Here is a 15,993-nt window from a genome sequence, read left to right as displayed (position 1 = left end):
AAATTGGCTAGTTTGGGCAAAAAGGAGTATGAAGGGTCATTTATTCATGCATTTAACATGCATGTTTTGAGTGTCTACTGTATGTGTATGACTCAGTCACTATTGCAAGTGCTTGGGCAACAAACAAAATGTGCAAGTCCCTGTCCTCAGATGCTTAAAAGTAGAGGGAGAGAAGAAGAGAGAGGAGGAGTGAGAGAAGCAGGGAGAGAAGGAAGGAGGGCAGGAGGGAAAGGGGGAATAAGGAAGGAAGGAAGGATGGGGAGATGGAGGGAGGGAGGGAAAGAGGGAAGGAGGAAAAGAAGGTAGGAGGGAAAAGGAGGGAAAAAAAGAGCAATAAGATGAAAGGAAAAGGGAGTTAATATAATGTCAGGAAATGATGAGTGCTATGAAGAAAGATATAGCACGATAGAGGGATGGACAGTTATTGGCAGGGCTATATTAGTGAAAATGGTCAAGAAAGGCCCCATGAGCAGATAACATTCAAGTATAGAACTGAATCAAATAAAAACAAATTATACTCAGGATTTATAGTCGACATATTTGAAAATCAGCATATCATGGCATTAGTCAATCAGATGAAACACCCAAATCAAGCAGGACAGACACTGGTCCAAAAAGCCAGTGGAGCTTGTGTCCCAGCTAAGTATCAGACCCGGTTTACTACATCCTTTCCTCTGTGAAACCCCTAGGGTCACCAAGATTGCAAATTACCTCTGTTTTTCTCAGCTTTGAGCTGTTCCCTGTCCTAGTTAAACCTCCCCTTTAGTGTCATATTTGGTTTCCAATACAATATTTAATGTGGCATAGAACTCAGCCACACCATGAGAGACAATCAGAATAGAAGGAAGGCTCAAATCCATACCATGTGAAGAACCATTGAAGGAATACATTGTAGAAATGGGGCCATGGTTATATGATCATTGATTTAACATTTCTGAAAGCATCTCCTATAGAAGAGGAATTTAAACAATGGCATTCAAAGTATATCCTATGATCTTCAGGAGAGTTACACATGGGAAACTTAAAAATAAAGATCCCTAGATTCCCTGCATTAAAATTAGAGAACTGGATATTTTCTATTGAATTAAATAATTTTCTGTTTCAACCAAGTAATTGAACCAAAGAAATGTGTGGAATGACAAAGACAAACTTCAGTTATGTATTCTAAAATCTTTCTAAGAATTAGAGAGCAGTTCAAAGATGTAAAGGGCTGCAATTAGATGATCACTAGCCAGAAGTGCAAAAGAGTGGTTCCAGGCAGTAATCCTGGGGATTGGAAGAGATCTGAAAGGATGGACTTCCCAGTCCCTCCAACCCTGATTTCATATGATCCAGTTTCATGATGACCGCCCAAAGCAAGAGCCTGAAGACATTTTCTTTTCCTTCCTATATATAAGCAGCATGGCAGAAATCCATCATTATTTGTTTAATAAGGACTCAATGAATGGCCACCCCTGAGTCCTTCATTCAAGATTAGAAAATAAAGTTGTGCTGCCATCTTTTTCCTTAGGACCTGATGTAAGGGGAAAAAGCAGAGTTCCCATTGACTTGGGCATAAAAGTGGTGGGGAATTCCTGTACATACACAACCGAGTGCCCTGAATTCAAGGTGCCCCACGAGAACTACCGATGTCACTGGCTCCTCCTATTGCCAAAACTTTATGATTCTGTCAAACGTGCTGCCACAAAAGACAATGGAAACAATATCATGTTCTTTTAAACTCAGTCTCACAAAGAGTTGATATATTACCCAGTGCATGATTTGTATTTTAATAGATTGTCAAAAGCCATTCACTTACCTGAGGCATTGCTTTGCAGGATCCCAAAGATGCAGAGACTCATTACATACCCCAGAAGTCCCATCCTGTCAACATAAATACAAAGGTAAGGGACAGTCCTTATTACTCTCAAATGCTTGACTAATAATAACTAATGAATTGCATGCTGACGATGGACTAGTTCTAAGAGTTTTATACTTATTAACTTATTTAATCATCAGAAAAACCAAAAAGATAGGCTTTTTTTTTAATCCCCATATTGCAGATAAGGAAACTGAGACAAGTTTAAATAACTTGACCAAGATCCCTTGGCTTTAACAAGTAGGAGGGGTATTATCAAATTCAGTAGTCCGGCTCCTGAGTTATCTCTTAATCACTGAACTGTAACTGCCTACTTAAAAAAATATTCATTTAGGTTTTTTCACAAAGAGTCATATTTCTGGCAGATAAATTTGACCTTCTTCCATCATTTCATTTCCCTTTTCTATTCCCAATTGGAAATATACTATGATCTAGTCACTTTTCCTTCTTAATCATGAATAGAAAGTCTAGAAATCCTGGGTTCGGACTTGGTCTGCAGTCTGCTGCATTCTGAATTTATTTTAAGGGGAAATATATAAATCTCATGTCCTCCTGCCCCTGCTCTTCTCTCCTCATTGGAAGAGATAAATGAGGAGGCTAGTGTCTAGCTTCTGTGATCTTTAGCCTTTTTATTAATAACACCTAAAACAGCCAACTAGCAATAGCCATGCCCTTACACTTGGTTGTGTGATCTTTAATGCAGATGGTCTGGAGATTTAACAACTCTGTGAAATATCTTTCCCTACTACCTCATAAATATCTGGTCCCTGTTAATCTCTGTAGGTTCATATATCTTGAAACCGAGAGATTACTGAGACATTCTGTGCTCAAGACCTCTGCTTTCTATTGTGAACACAAGAGACAATAAAGGGTTCTCAGAGTGGTCTTGGTAACATGTATCTTGTACCTTGCCTTGATACTTCTAGTAAGTGACAAAGGTTGGATTTTAACCCAAGTTTGTCTAACTACAGAGTCTAAGATCTTATATACTAGCCTGTGCTACTAGTTTCACTACTGCAGGTACTCACCAACCTAAAAAGGCCAAAGAGGTACTTGAAAAATAAGGAGACTGTAATGGATAGAATCATGTCCCCCAAATGATACATTCAAGTCCTAACCTCATGTCTCATGAATGTGATCATATTTTGAAATAGGACCTGTGAAGATGTTATTAGTTAAAATGAGGCCAAACTGGATTAGGGTGGGCCCTAATCCCATATGACTGCTGTCCTTATAAAAAGAGGGAATTTGGACACAAAGAGACAGAGAGAGAAGACAGACCTGATGGTTGCAGAGACTGAGTTATGCCACAAGTGAAAGAACACCATGATTGCTGGTAAGCCACTGTCAGAACCCTACAGATTTCAGAGGAAGCATGGCCCTGCCAACACCATTATTCCTACTTCTGGCTTCCTGAACTATAAGACAAATTTCTGTTGTTTTAAGTCACCTATTTTGTGGTGCTTTGATACAGTAGGCCTAGCAAACTAAAGACCATAATTATATAACTTATTATCTAAAATGGGATACTTTTAAGAGGGCTACATTGAAACAAGAAGTATAAAGTAGTACTGCCCAGGCAAACCAGGGTGTGTGGTGACCCTAAAGGACAATGCAAGTTTCCAGCACCTAGAGCTCCCCTGTCACCATTCTTGACCACATATCACCAAAAATATCTAGTTCTTATTGTGCTTCCTTCTTTAGTCTGGTTATACACATATCACAGTTAACTTGATTGTATCTCAAACAACTTTTTTTTTAATAATATACATTTTTATTTTTTACAAAGATACTTAGATTACATAAACATTGCCAAATATTTATATATACAGGTGATTCCCATAGCCCTACTCTAGCTCTCACACATTTTCCACATTAACAACATCCTTCATCAGTATGGTACATTTATTACAATTGATGAACACATTTTGGAGCATTGCCACTATGCATGGATTATAGTTTGCATTATAGTTTACACTCTCTTCTGCACAATTTTGTAAGTTATGGCAAGGTATATAATAACCTGTATCTGTCACTGCAATGTCTTTCAGGACAATTCCCAAGTTCCAAAAATGCTCCAATTTTATACCTATTTTTCCCTCTCCCTCCCCTCAGAACCTCCAGTGCCCACTGTCTCCACACCAATGATAAGAGTTCTTCCATTGCTAGAATCACAATAAGTCTATAGTAGAATAACTATAACTCTACTCTAGTCCATAGTTCATTCTCCAATCCTGAGGATTCTGGGGTAGGGTTGCCCACTCCACCTATAATTGAGAGGAGGCTTAGATCCCATGGGGTAGATGGATGGGACTACCTTGCTTGCAGTTGCAGACTCTCTCTATTCCTTGGGATGGTTGTTGTCCATCATCATTTCCTTTTTAGTTGCTGTAGATGATTCCAATGAACTAGAACTAGAAAGTAGGTGTTGCAACTCTATTGCGATTCAGGGCCCAGCTGGCACATGGACAGCCCAAAGATTTGTCTTTTGGACCTATCAACTCTAGTACTAACTATAGGTTCATATAGAAGGGGCAGAAGAGCCATGTGTAGAGAAACCACCACTGAATCTAACTCTGTCACACTGGGGAGCATAAACTCCAAAGTAGGGCCCACTGGAGGGCACCAAACTACCAAGCTATCTGCCTTGCCTATAGTGTCTAGGTGTTTCCAGGGCCCTCAAAAGCCCTGCTATTTGAGACAATATTTACTTTGGGAGTCAATGTGATCCTGCTGAGACATGCATAAACATAATCTCTGGAATAACCTCCTGACTCACTTTGACGTCTCTTAGCCATATAAACTCTTTTGTCTTTACACTTTTCCCCTTTAGGTCAAGGTCTTTTTCCAGTTGCATTGCTAGTTGGTACCAGGGAGACTCATCCCTGGGAGTCATGTCCCATGCTGGGGGGAAGATAATGCATTTATATGCTGAGTTTGGCTTAGAGAGGGCCACATTTGAGCAATAGGGAGGCTCTTAGGAGGTAACTCTTATGCACCCTATAGGTGCATAGGGTAAGTTTCAATTTCAAAAGTAAAGGTTCATAAGTACAGTCATCACTGTCAAGGGCCCATCAACGGTCCATCCTCCTTCACTAGTCACTGACCTATACTCGGGAAATTCTTGCTGTCCCATTGGAGACATGGTAGAGTTCCCCAAGATGGGAATTCAATTTTTTTTGGTCATTGTGTGGCTCTTCACCCACCATGACAATGCCCCATGAACACATCATATACCTTACAGATGCATCCCCCATCTCTGACACCCCACTGATGATCTTTCCCTTTTGCAGTGTAACCCTTCTGTGATCGAAAATGTCTTCAAAATTGAAGCCAACAAAATAACCAAATAGAATTAATAAGAAAATGAAATAATGATAGTTTTTAAGGTAATGAACAAATTATCAAAAAATTTTAAAATTGAAATAACAGATTAAAAAAAATTTAAAATTTTTTTGACATTATGTCTATCATCACTGTAAGATCTGTTGCCTTGTATGTACAGTGACATTTCTTCCATCAAACAGCCTTTTAATCACAGAGATGAAACGCCTCTTTCTTTCCACCACTACCCACTTCCAATTCTTACAGCATTACCTTATGGAAATCATCTTTTCTCCATAGGTCATTCACTTGTTCAATAAAATATGTACAGGCATACCTCGGATATATTATGGGTTCAGTTCCAGACCACCACAATAAAGCAAATATCACAATAAAGCAAGTCACACAAATGTTTTGGTTTCCCAGTTCATATAAAAGTTAAGTTTATACTATACTGTAGTCTATTATGGGTTCAATAGCATTATGTCAAAAAAAACTATGAACAAACCTTAATTAAAATATGACACGAGACAGAAAATGAGCACATGCTATTGGAAAAATGGTACTAATAGGATCTGTTCAAGGCATGTTTGCCACAAACCTTCTATTTGTAAACAACAAAATATCTGCAAAGCACAATAAAGAGAAGCACAAGAAAATGAGATATGACTGTACTGAAGATTTTCTATTTACAAGTCACTATGATATCACTGCAGGGGGCTCTGGTGAACAAGAATACATAAGGTAGCCTCTAAAGGCATTTATTCCTAGTAGAGTAGATAAATCCCATGCAAACCATTTCAATATCACCAAATATGTACAGAACAGACACATGCAGGGGCTAACTATAGGAGATGCAAACAGTTATCATTCAGAAGTTTTAGTGCTAGACAAAGTCTAGCAAGGACTTAAAAGATATACAAAATAAATAAATAAATAAATAACTGAAATACGAAGCAAATAGTGATAAAAGTAGCCTACTCAGAGAGGAACAAATAAGTCTTATTGAAGATCAGCCTAGGAAAGAGACACTCCAGTCATGGCAATCGAAGACTCAGCACAAGAGGTGGCTTTTAAAATGAGCAAGAACTGAACTGTATATTTAGAACTAAGGCAAAGGAAGGTATGGGAAAAAGAAACCCCTGGTGGAAAACAAGGCTCAAAGATAAGGAAAGCATGGAGCATCAATAGGAAACCGTCGATAAATAATTCAGTTTGACTCAAACACAAGGTATTAGAAAAAGAACCATAGAAGGTTTTGCTGGAAAATGAGCATTAAGATCAGAATATTCCAAGACCTTGAATAACAGGCTAAGGACATGGGATTTAATTTTTAAACAAAAAGGATTTAATTTTTTTTTCCTATTACCATATATACAACCTAACATTTCCCCTTTTAACTATATTCGGATATATTTCAGTGCTAACACCACACATAGTGTTGTGCTACCATCATCACCATCCATTACCAAAACATTTCTATTATTTCAAATAGGAACTCTGTACATTTTAAACCTTAACTTCATATTCTCTACACCCACCCCATCCCCTGATAACTCATATTCTAGATTCAAAAAATTATATGAAACTGCACTACACAAACAGTGAACTCTATGTTAAATTATGGACTATAGTGAATGTTACGAGTACAATTCTAAAATTTGCTTTCATCAATTGTAACAAATGTACAACAACAATGCAAAGGGTTAATAATCGTGCAGTATATGGGGAGTCCTGTATTTTATGCATGATTGTAAACCCACAGCTTCTGTGAAAAAAATAATAATAAGGAATCACCAAAGAATTCTGAGCAGAGGACAGATAGAAGCATCAAATTGTGCCTTGTGGAGATCATTCTACCAGGTATGGTTTGGATGGATTGCCACTAAATTCTGTCTTGAAATCATTCTGGCTCCTGAGTCTGTCATCACAGTAACTGCTATTCTCTTTGCTTTGTGTCATCTACAGACTTGATCAGCATGCCCCCCATGTCCTTATCCAGGTCATTAATAAAAATAATAATTCCACACTAATCCTTGTCAGCTGAGAGCAACTAGATATTCATTGCAGATTCAGGGCACAGTAATTTCAGCCCCAATACAGCAATGCTAAAGCACTCTGGCCTCTCAAATTGCTTTTGGCTATTAAAAAAAAAAAAAAAAAAACCTCAAACCTCTAGATTTTCCCAATTTGCCTGCTTATAAACCGCCAACTTCCTAAGGCAACATTTAGAAGACATTCAAATTAGTGTGATTGAGGGCCTTAATTAATATTCCCATGAGTAACTGTATTACACCAGAAGCAGCAAGGAGTCAGGTTACCAAGGTAAATCTAATCTAAAGATAACCCAACCCCTGTGTGAACACAAATCCAGGGTCAGCCTTGCCCTGAGATGCATTAGAATAAAGCCTTCTGAAGAGAAAATGTGACTGTGCAGGCTGGTTTTAACAAACAAAAGATTCCAAGGTTAGTGGCAGATAGTTGGCTGATCTGAAACCTCAGAAAATTCTGGTTCCTTTAACATCTTGCATTCAGCCTCAGAACTTTATTACTGTAACTAGTAATACATGTTTGGTTCTTGTCTCTTAGCAGGGAGGGGACATTTGGTGTTTTCAGAGATGGGAAAACCTGGCAGAGAACAAAACAACCTGCCTAATAACAGATGGCTTCTCAGGGTCTAAATTATACCTAGCTTTAGATTATTGTGATGGGGCCTAAGAGACCCTGCTCTTGCCTCAAATGATTGAAAATTTTATATAATAAATTCCCAGTCAGCATTTCCCGCATCATCCATTTCACTTACTATATGACTATTTATATATTTTCCCTCTTAGATGTTGCTTAGATGTTGCTTCCCAGTATATCAATTTGGATGTCTGTCATCAGCAAGAAGTTCCTGACATGTACTTATTTCTATGTAATAAACAGCAATGTTAATGATGACTGTTAATAAGTTCTCAGTATTTTAACATCTACCCCTGCATATGCATCTTTCTATTGCCTATTTTCTCTAGGTTTGATAAATTTTAACATCTTCCTACCTCTGAGTCAACCCTGACCACTGGATTCCCCCACTAGGACAATGCTGACTGGCTGCCCTAAGGCTGGTGTTAACTCTCAATCACCATGAGCTCACAAGCAGCAGCCTTCCTCCAGTATCTCTGCTTCCCCAGGCCATGGGATTTCTCCCTTAGTTTTCTGATTCAACGTATAGTTCCTATACTCAGACAACAGCCACTACTTCAGCCTAGTTGGGACCTGGACCCTCAGCCAGTGCTTATCACCTTTCTTTTCCAGGAACTTTCATTTTGTTCCATGTAAAGTTTTTTTTTAAGATTTATTTATTTATTTCTCTCCCCTTTCCCCCCCACCCCGTTGTCTGTTCTCTGTGTCTATTTGCTGTGTCTTTTTTGTCCGCTTCTGTTGTCGTCAGCGGCACGGGAATCTGTGTTTCTTTTCATTGCGTCATCTTGTTGTGTCAGCTCCGTGTGTGCGGTGCCATTCTTGGGCAGGCTGCACTTTCTTTCACGCTGAGTGGCTCCCCTTACAGAGCACACTCCTTGCACGTGGGTCTCCCCTACGCAGGGACACCCCTGCATGGCACAGCACTCCTTGTGCGCATCAGCACTGCGCATGGGCCAGCTCCACATGGGTTAAGGAGGCCCCAGGGTATGAACCACAGACCTCCAAGGTGGTAGACGGATGCCCTAACCACTGGGCCAAGTCCGCTTCCCCATGTAAAGTTTTGTTGCAAGCTGGATGAACCTCCTGTAACCATAACGTTGGTATCAACTGCTTAATTCCTGCCATAGTTGACAGTTGCCCGTTTCTATGACCTTCTCACTGAACTCCTGGCCACTCTTTATGGCCACCCTTTATAGGGTTAGTCCTTCAGGAAAAGTACTTCCTTGAGTTCTAATCCCATCCAGATTCTTCTTTTTCCCTTGTCTAACTTACTGCTAAAGTTCAGGGATATCTTGCAGCTATGTCCACTTAAGATGGGACAAACAAGCATTTGAAAAATACAGAACAAGTCATTACTAAGCCCACTTTAGAGAAAGGGAACTAAAATTTAAGAAATCAGTATTGTTTTCATCAGCAATCTTTTATCTAGTTTAGAGGCTTTTTATAAACATATTCTTGGGGAGAAGATATGACTCAAGCAGTTGGGTACCTGCTTCCCACATGGGAGGTCCTGGGCTCAGTCCCAGGTGCCCCCTAAAAACAAAAAACAAACAAGTAAACAAACAAAGAAACAAAAAAACTCTAGGGGAGCCAATATCATTCAGTGATTGAGTGCCAACTTCCCAGAAATGAGGTCCTGGGCTCATTCCCCAGCCCTGATATCATAACATATATAAAAATATATATTCTAAAAATAAGAATCCTTGGGAAAAGTATTTCAGAATCCAATATTTATCAGTAAAAACTGAAAAAGTAAAACATTATGGAAGGTTTTGGTTCTGGGTAAAATGAAGTAAAGCATACTCTACCCAGTTTTTCCCAATGAATACACCTATAAAACGTGGACAGGACACATGGAGCAACTAACTGAGGATTCTAAACAGTAAATAATAACAAGTAGATTGGAGAGGAAGACTAGAATTTGAGGTATCACTGAACTGGCAGTGAGTCGACCATTCTTTTTTTTCTTCTAGTATCCACCATCTTGAAATCAAGGCACCTCAAAACCTCGACTGTGGACAGAGAAAACTCCAGGAGAAGCACTCTAGTTCAGGCTCCAGGTATAGGGGGCATCACTTGGCAGTGGCAATGGTAGCAACAAGGACCTGCAAGCGACTCAGAGAAAGAGGAAAGTTCCTTGCCTGTAAGAAAGGCTGTGTTCCCCAAAGGCAAAAAAAGTCCCCATTGCTTGTTTTTTCTTTCTGTATTCCCACCACTTGGCCCCAGTGCAGGTGCAAACAGTTATAGGAAGTGTATAGTAAAGCAAGGTATAAAAAAAATAAAATAAAGGCACAGTTTTATCGCCATAAAACTATAAAGGGAAATCCCAGAAAAAAGAACTAGGGAGATTGAGAAGAGAGAAGAGCTTAGGAAAGAAACTCCCATAAAGTTATTCATGTATAGATCTACTTCTAAACAGCATATGAAAGACTTTGACAACTGAGCTAAGAGGTGGACTTCTGGTAAAGTCTCAGGTGGCACAAATGAAGGACAAATCTGAAAAGAGTTCCAAAAGGCTTTGAAAACAGAACTAATAATGAAACCACAACTTAAAGAAGGCTGGTCAAAACTTAAAGCATTAGCTTAGCCAGATGATTGCATGCTAAAACAAAAATATCAGTATTCTCTGTAGAATTTAAATAAGATCTATAGCCTCAGAATTTTACATTCAAAATGCCCTGGATAGGGGAGCAGGTGTAGCTCAGTGGCTGAGTGCCAGCCTCCCATGTAGGAGGTCCCAGGTTCAATCCCTGGTATCTTGTTTAAAAAAAAAAAAATGCCCAGGATATAATACAAAATTGTTCAACATATGAGGAACCAGAAAAATCTCAGCTCACACAGGTGAAAACAATGAACAGACACCCACAACAAAACTTCACACATGATCAAATTATCTGAAAGCTTTTAAGCAGTTGTGATAATGATACTCTAAGAAGTAAAAGGGAATGAAAAAATAGAGCCACAACAAAGAAATAGAAGTTAGAAAGAAGAATTAAATGGATTTAAAAAAAAAAATACAGTAACCAAAACAAATGAATATTGAATGATCTTAGTAACAGGATAGAGATGACAGAAGATGGAGGCAGTTAATTTGGAGACAGATATTATTCAATCTGAAATATAAAAGATAAGAAATTAAGAAAAAAAAAAAAAAGAGAACAGATCTTCAAGGACCTGTAGGATAATACCAGAAGGTCTAACATTCTTATTATCACAGTCCCACAAACAGAGGATAAAGAGTGTGGTGTAGAAAAAAAATAGTATTTGAATAGCTAAAAGCTGAAAACTTTCCAAATTTGGATTAAAAAAATAGGTAGATAGATAGATAGAGAGAGATGATAGATACTCAGTGAAACTCAAACAGAAAAAAAAAAATCCACAACCAGTCACATCATAATCAAAATGCTAAATAATAAAGACAAATTGTGAGAGCAGCCAGAGAAAAACGACATATTATTTATTTTGAACAACTTTATTGACTGAAAATGTCTTATCAAAAATCAGAGGGTAAAAGGAAGTGTGAGGGTGGGGGAAAAAAGAACTTTCAACTCCTATGTCCTGTGAAAATATCCTCCTAGAATGAAGTTATAAAAAGACATTCTCAGATGAAAAAACGCTAAGATAATTTGTTGCCAACAGACTTGCTCTACAATTACTAAAGGATGATCGTCAGCTAGCAGGGAAATGATGCCTGAAGGAAATACAGAAAATCAGGAATGAAAGAAGAGCAACAAAAATGGTAAATAATTGGGTAAATATAATCGACTATTCATCCCCCCCCCCCCCCCCCCCGAGTTCTTTAAAATACATTTGATGTCTGGAAGCAAAAATTGTTTAAGATTTTTATGGGGTTTTCACTGTATGTAGATGTAATATATGTAGATGTAATATATGACAACTACAACATAAAGGGATAAGGGATCTTAACGGTGTAAAGGTTTCTACTTTCTACTAAAAATGGTAAATTTGATTCTGAGTAGTCTATGAAAAGTAAAGTATATATAGTATAATCCCAAGAGCAACCACTTAAAAAAAAAAAACTACTCAAGTAGTATTCTAAAAAACATGAGATATAATAAAATGAAGGAGTTTTAAAATATTCAGACAACACAAGATACAGGGGAATAAAGAAAAGAAAAATAGAGGGAACAAATTTAAAACAATAACAAAATGAAACAGTGGCTCTAAATCCAAACATATCAATAATTAAATTAAATACACAAAGTCTAACCACAACAAGTAAAAGACAGAGATTATCAGAACAGATTTTAAAAATATATGATTCAACAACATGCCATGAATAAGTAACTCATATCAAGATATAGAAGTAGGTTAAAAGTAAAAGAATGGAAAATATATATCTTGAAAACACTAATCAAAAGAAAGCTGGAGTGTCTGTATTAATATCAGAAATAAGATTTCAGAGCAAAGAAAATTACCTGGGAAAAAGAACGAACATTACATAATGGTGGGTTAATTTACCTAAAAGACATATTAATCCTAAATATCTACATACCCCGAAACACTGTTTTGAAATGCATGAAAAATTTTAAAACTGAATAAATTATAAGAATAACCAGAAAAATCCACAATTAGAAATCTCTCAGAAATATATACAACCAGCAGACAAAAATCATCAAGAACAGAGAATACTTCACCCAACAAAAGCACAATAGACATTCTTTTCAAATACACAAGAAACATTCACCAAGGTAGCTCAAATCATATACCATAGAATTAATCTAGAAATCAGTAATAGGAAAATATTCAAACACAAATTATAGAATATACTTCTAAATAATCCATGGGTCATGAGGAAGTTTCAAGGGAAATTAGAAAATATTTTGAACTGAAGAAAATGAACATGTAACTTACCAAAATGTGTATGACAGCCTAAAGCTGTGAAATTAGCAGGAAGAATTATAGCGTTGAATGCTTACATTAGAAAAGATGACAGGTCTCAAATCAATAATCTAGGTTTCTACCTTAAGAAGCTAGAAAAAGAAGAGCAAAATAAACCAAGTATACAAAAGGAAGGTAATAATAAAGAAGTCAAATAATTTGAAAACAGAAAAAAAAAATTGGAATGAAACCAAAAGTTGGTTCTTTGAAAAGAACAATGAAATTGATAAATCAATAGCCAGGTGATTCAAAAAGAAAAAAAGAAAACATATGTTATGTGTATCAGAAATCAGAGAGGGGATATCAGTGCTGTTTGCATAGACATTAAAATTATAAAGAAATATTAAGAAGTCTAGGCACATAAATATCACAATTTAGATGAAATGACCAAAAACTACAAAAACTCAATCAAAATGAAATATAAAGAGAAACGGACTTTGGCCCAGTGGTTAGGGCGTCCGTCTACCATATGGGAGGTCCGCGGTTCAAGCCCCGGGCCTCCTTGACCCGTGTGGAGCTGGCCCACGTGCAGTGCTGATGCGCGCAAGGAGTGCCGTGCCACACAGGGGTGTCCCTCGCGTGGGGGAGCCCCACACGCAAGGAGTGCGCCCGTGAGGAAAGCCGCCCAGTGGGAAAGGAGAGAGCAGCCTGCCCAGGAATGGCGCTGCCCACACTTCCCGTGCCGCTGACGACAAGAGAAGTGGACAAAGAAACAAGACGCAGCAAATAGACCCCAAGAACAGACAACCAGGGGAGGTGGGGAAATTAAATAAATAAATAAATCTTTAAAAAAAAAAAAATGAAATATAAAACACGAATAGTCCTATAAATATTGAAGGTATTGAATTTTCAGTTTGAAACTGTGGTAGTATGAATCTGTATTTGCCCCAGAAAAAACATGTTTTTAAAGTTAGTCCATTGTTGTGGGTGTGAACCCATTGTAAGTAGCACCTGTTGATGAGGTTGCTTCAGTTAGGGTATTACCCAACTCATTCAAGATGAGTCTGAATCCTATTACTTGAGCCTTTTATAAACTCAGCCCTTTATAAAGTACACACAGAGAGAAAGCCACAGAAAAAAGAAGAAATAAATGACACCTGGAAGAGTAGGGAAGCTCAGTAGACTCCCTCCTGTGCCTTGCCATGTGGTTAAGAGTCAAGGATTGCCAGCAGGTCTTTGGGAAAAAAGTATCAACTCAATGATGCTTTGATATGAACATTTTCTCCCCCTCAAAACTGTAAGTTATTAAATTCCCATTGTTCACACCAAACCATTTCATGGTATTTGCTTTAAGGCAGCCTAGAAAACTAAAACAGAAAGTTTCCAAAGAAGAAATCTTCAAGCCCCAGATGGTTTCAATGGTGAATTCTACCAAACATTTAAGGAAGAAGTAAAATTAATTCTTCATAATTCTTCCAGAAAATAGAGAAGAAAACATTTCTCAATTCATTTATCCTTGAGGAATATATTTACAACTATTTATCCTCAATAAATATTAGCAATCAAAATTGGCAAGATATGTATTACAACACAACCAAATAGGGTTTATCTCAGGAATATAAGACTATTTTGATATTTTAAAAATCTTTCAGTATAATTTACCATATTAACAATCTAAAGGAAAAAAAAAACATATACTAATTGATGCAGGGAAAGCATTTAGCAAAATCTAACATTCATTCATGATAAAAAAAATTTTTTTTTTATTAAAAAAACTCTCAGCAAACTAGAAATGGAAGTGAATTTCCTAAACCCGATAAAGGGCATCTACAAATAAACAACAGCTAACATCATATATAATATGAAAGACTGAATATCTTCCCATTAAGCTGAAGAACAAGGCAAGGATGTTGGTTATACTAATAACTACTATTCAACAACATACTGGATGTCCTATCCAATGCAATAAGGCTATTCACAAATGATATGATTTTCTACATAGAAAATACCAAGGAATCTACTAAAAATCTCCTAGATGTAATGAGTGAGTTTAGCAAGATTATAGCATATGTGGTCAACACATGAAAAAAAAATTACATTTAGGAACTGGAAACAATATTTTAAAATAATAACAGTTATAACAGCTAAAAAAAAAAATTTGAAATGCTAAGCTAAAAGTCTAGCAAAACATGTACAGGACTTGCTGCTGAAAACTGCAATATGTTGATGAAAGAAATTAAAGACCTAAATAAATGGAAAGTTGTGGTAGGCAGAACGCTTCCCCAAATATCCACACCTTAATTCTTGGAACATTTTGTGTTATGCTATGTGGCGAAAGAGACTGTACCAATGTAATTAAGCTTATGGACATTAAAATAGGGAGAGTATACTGAATTATCCAATTTAATCCCATGAACCCTTAAAAGTAGAGAATTTTTTCTGGCTGAAGTTAGAGAGCTGCAGCATAAGTCAGAGAAATTTTAACCATGACAAATACTTGACGTGCCATTACTAGTTTGAAGATAAATGGGGTAATGTGTCAAGGAATGCAGGCACCCTTAAAGAGCCCAGAAAGGTTCTCAGCTCAAAGCCAACAAGAAAAGGCACCTCAACCCTCCACAGCCACAAGGAAATGAATTCTGCCAACAGCCTGAGGGAGCCTGGAAACGAAGACTTCCCTAAACTTCCAGAAAGGAACAGAGCCTTGCTGATACCTTGTCATCAGCCTTGTAAGACCCTAAGTAGTTTACCTGGCCTACTGACTTACAAAAACTGTGAGATAATAAATGGGAGTTTTTTTAAGCTGCTACATTTTTGGTAATTTGTAATGATGGCAATAGAGAACGAATACAAAAGACAAACCATATTTGTGCATTCAAAGACTCAGCATAGAAAACACATCCATCTTCCCTGTCTTAGTTTGCCGTGACTGCTATCATGAATACTACTGGCTCACAGTTTGGAAGCTGGAAGCTGAAAATCAAGGCACTGGGAGGCCATGCCTTCTCCCAAGCCCATAACATTCTGGTGGTGCCTTCCTGGCAAACAGTCTCTGCCTCTGTCACATGGCAGTCTGCCTCCTTCTGTCTCTTCCTGTGGCTTTGACTTATCCTGCTCAGTCATCTGTGCCTGTCTAGATTTCCTCTGCTTATAAGGTCTTCAGTTATATTGGATTAGGCCTAACCTGATTCAATTTGGGCTCATCTAAATAGGATCTTTGAAGATCTTATGTGCAAATGAGTCCTCAGCCACAGGGCTGGGACTTGGGACCCAAACATGTCTTG

General features: G+C 37.6%; 1 protein-coding gene across 5 annotated transcripts in view; it reads right to left on the bottom strand.

The window, feature by feature from the left end:
• Nucleotides 1-15,993, bottom strand: part of IL1RAP (interleukin 1 receptor accessory protein) — a 159,968-nt gene that overhangs the window by 108,263 nt on the left and 35,712 nt on the right. For 3 of the 5 annotated variants that reach the window (XR_011648635.1, XM_004460837.5, XM_004460836.5), the window contains exon 2: nt 1,799-1,863. The exons of the other annotated variants lie outside the window; for them this stretch is intronic. Coding sequence is in view for 2 of the 3 variants with exons in the window: in XM_004460837.5 (XP_004460894.1) it covers nt 1,799-1,862 (64 nt within the window). In the remaining variant the exon portion in view is untranslated. The remainder of the gene's footprint in view (nt 1-1,798; nt 1,864-15,993) is intronic. 5 annotated transcript variants of the gene reach the window in all.

This window comes from Dasypus novemcinctus, chromosome 4, assembly GCF_030445035.2.
Source record: "Dasypus novemcinctus isolate mDasNov1 chromosome 4, mDasNov1.1.hap2, whole genome shotgun sequence".
Classification (NCBI taxonomy): domain Eukaryota; kingdom Metazoa; phylum Chordata; class Mammalia; order Cingulata; family Dasypodidae; genus Dasypus; species Dasypus novemcinctus.
This window is presented reverse-complemented; position numbering and strand designations above follow the sequence as displayed.